General features: G+C 40.8%; 1 protein-coding gene across 1 annotated transcript in view; it reads right to left on the bottom strand.

Annotated features, from left to right (window-relative positions):
• The window catches only part of LOC103607556 (estrogen receptor-like), an 80,243-nt gene extending 78,822 nt beyond the window's left edge, over positions 1-1,421 (bottom strand). Inside the window, exon 1 of the mRNA XM_008592050.1 lies at positions 1,403-1,421. Coding sequence (XP_008590272.1) covers positions 1,403-1,421 — 19 coding nt within the window. The remainder of the gene's footprint in view (positions 1-1,402) is intronic.
• Between the last annotated feature and the right edge of the window lie 2,113 nt (positions 1,422-3,534).

Raw genomic sequence — 3,534 nt, 5'->3', positions numbered from 1 at the left:
ATACCTTGAAGAAAGTTCTAGTGTTTGTTCTCCTAAGGTGTTTCTGCAGTAAATGTTGATATGTTTTACCTCTAAAAAAATTAGTATACATTAAGTCTCAGAAGAAAATTGTTAATAACAAATGTTACTTTGATTTACTTTCTTCCCCAAAGCCAGTTGTTTTGCAAACCAGAAGAAGATGGGAGGGCCAAATTGGGTTAGAAACCAGTTGGCTGAGTCCTATGTTTGGATTGGCCATCTAATGTAGATGTGTATATTTACAGAACCAAATGAAATTCCTGAGCTCACATGTTTAATACATAAAATACACTGGATTTGTGCAATAGAATTCATCCCTTAACAAGAATGAAAATAGATGCACAACAAAATCATGTTCATAATGCAAAACTTTTGTAACAAAGCTGGGTTTTTCTCCTGCCCAAAACACATTCAAATTTTGACTTGACAGACTGGCAAAAAAGAAAAACTTAATAAGTACATATATGATATATATAATGAAAACAAATTCTTCTTAACCAAACACAGTTAACAACTATTTGTAAGTCTTCACCTTACATCAGAAGAAGAAAAACAACAGAGTAGTTTTTTCATTTTTTTCTTAATGAGTATAACTTGGTGAATGTTTATTATTAAAGCAATTGATTTAAGTTGTTTTGAGAAGAAACTCCTTTTTAAATTTCATTATCTGGTCTTGCAAAAACAATGCATGAGAAAATCCGATTGAAGTAGAGTTAAATTTTTGGAAAAACAATTCACACCAATTGCATTAGTGAAACATACAGTGTTTTTACTGAAGAGACAGAAGAACTCTGTGTACCTGTGACCACATCAACCCAAAAGTTCCATCTGCCCAGGCCTGTATGAAGTGCAGAAGGCCAAGGTTTGGAAAAATAATCATTCCTATTTTCTTGCCCACCAAAAAACAGAAACAAAAAGCCTCTGGGGGAATCTAGGGTTTGACTAATAAGGAGTAAAGGGAAAAGGAGGTGAGTGAAACATAATCAGAAAGGAGAAGAGAGGAGAGAAGACACAGTGAGCAGAGACACCAGGCCCAGCCCGTTGCCTGGGGCAAAAGGAGGACCCACACAGAGCTTTCCCCACGCCTCTCTGGGATCCCTTTCTCTTGACTTTTTCCTTCTCTTCTTATTTTCCCTCCTTCAGTAGCAGCTGTTTTTCCTTTGTTATCATCACACAGAAAGTCTACATGTGTTAGTTATGAAAATAAACAATGACCCACATTCAACGACTCAACAGGAATATAAAAACAGGCCAAATTAAACCAGGCAGTAGCCTGAGAGAAATCTAAGAACATGGATCTTTCCTTTGGTCCCACTTTTTCATCAGCATTTTCTGGTCACCTCACACCAAATCTCTTTCCTGAGCTTCAGACCTGTATATTCACCTGCCTGTGGTCCGTCCATACTCGACTCTCTCACAGACTTCAAGAGGAATGTGTCCCAAACAGAGCCAACCTCCTTCCCCCACCAGTCTGGTCCTCTCCACTGTGGCCCACGAGGCCTGAAACTCGGGCGTTATTCCAGATTCCAGCCTCTCCCTCACTCAGCCCTCCCCCGCCCTACCCACTCTGCCACACACACGCAGATCAAATCAATTATTTTCTAACTCTTCTTCAAAGCAAACCATTTCTGCCTCAGGCTCATGCATCACTACCAGGGTCCATACCAACTCCTGTCCAGATCATCACCCTGCCTCCAGCCTTGCCCCTGCCAATCATTCCCAACATGTCCCCAGAGTGATTTTTCTAAAATCAAACACCATCGTGCCAACATCCTGCTTTCATGTTCTGAACCTCCTCAAAGCTCTAAGGATAACATCTAAATGCCTGAACACAGCTTACAAAGCTCTTCTTAGCTGTCTTCCCAGCCTTCTCCTCCCACTCTCTAAGTCACATCCCAGTTCTAGCCGTCCCCTTCTGTCTGCACACCCCCTGTTCCCTCTCACCCCTGGACTTTGCACATGCTCTTCTCTCACAGGAACACATGTGCCCTACTTCTGGCCCACCTGACTCCTACTCCTCTCCCAAGTGTGCCACTCGAGATACCAGTTCCTCTGCAAAATCTTTTCTGCCCCTCCAGCCAGCCTAGCTGTGTCCTATCATAGCATTTACCACATTGGATTTTAATTGCTCGTCTCAATCCACAGATCAGTTTACAAGGTATGTGAAACACCAGCTGTGAGATTTGATGCCTGCCCTCCTGGGTTTCGACTTGTTCGGGACCTGTCACCCCATTCTTTTGAGCTATTTCTCCCTTTTTGAACAGGAATATGTACCCTATGTTTGTCCCACCATCGTATCTTGGAAGTAGGTAACTTGTTTTGATTTCACAGATGGGACTTGAGACTTTGGACTTTTGAGTTAAAACAAGTTAACACTTTGGAGATGAGATGAATACATTTGCATGTGAAAAGCACATAAGTTTTGGGGGGCCAGGGGCAGAATGCCTTGGATTGAATGCCCCTCCTCCATACTTAATTCCCATTCTGTTGAGTGTGGGAAATCCTATTATGGTAATTAAAAAGTGGGGCTCTGAAGAAGTGATGGGATTGTGAGGACCTTCCATAGAGAATGGTTTAATGGTGGTCACGGGCATGGTTTAAAAGGACTGCATGAGGAGTTATCTCTCCCTCTGCTCCACTATCTGCCATATGTGTCACTGTCACCCGGCCTTCACCAGATGCATTCCCTGGACTGTGGACTTCCCAGCCTCCAAAACTGTGAGCAATAAATTTTGTTTTCTTATATATCATCCAGTTCCAGATATTTTGTTATAAGCAACAGGAATGGACTAATGCAGCAGGGCAAGAAAAGGAATCAAGGTTGGCCAGCTTGGATTTCCTTCTAATTCAGCAAGCACCGGACCCAAGGATAGAGACATTTGGTCATGTGCATCTCCGGCTCTTCACCTCATCTAATCATCATACATGATAAATCAGATTATGCTAATCCACATGTTTTAAAAGCAGAAATTGAGACTCAAAGAGGTTGACTAACTTGTTCAAGATCACTTGGCCAGTGGACAGGAGAGCCATGATGAAAATCCAGGTCTATCCCATCCACAAATCCTTGTTCTTCCAGGAACACCACAGTAGGGTTGGTGAAATGAAAAGAACTCGATGACTACTAAACCACAACACCTAAATATTAAGTTATACTCTAAACTAGAAGAAAAATATAATTTCCTAACATAATTAATATATTGTATCACTGGTAAGGCATTTCAGCAGCAGCAATAAAATTACTTCTGGAACCTATGATTCCTAGCACTCCCATAGTTATATCTCCCAAAATGTGATAGTATTCATTAGTGAATTATGACATATTATCAAAATTTTCTTGGAAAACTTTCCAGCACACTCCAGCATAAAATAAGGAGAGAAGAGACAGTAGAAAGCAAGGTATCAAGTAAATAAATAAGAAATTTACATCCTTTGAAAGAACAACTGCAGTATTATGTTTGGAAATAAACTTTGACTCAGATATTAAAGTGAATATTCTCTGCTTTACAAGCAATG

Source organism: Galeopterus variegatus, unplaced genomic scaffold (genome assembly GCF_000696425.1).
Source record: "Galeopterus variegatus unplaced genomic scaffold, G_variegatus-3.0.2 Scaffold7534, whole genome shotgun sequence".
Classification (NCBI taxonomy): Eukaryota; Metazoa; Chordata; class Mammalia; order Dermoptera; family Cynocephalidae; genus Galeopterus; species Galeopterus variegatus.
This window is presented reverse-complemented; position numbering and strand designations above follow the sequence as displayed.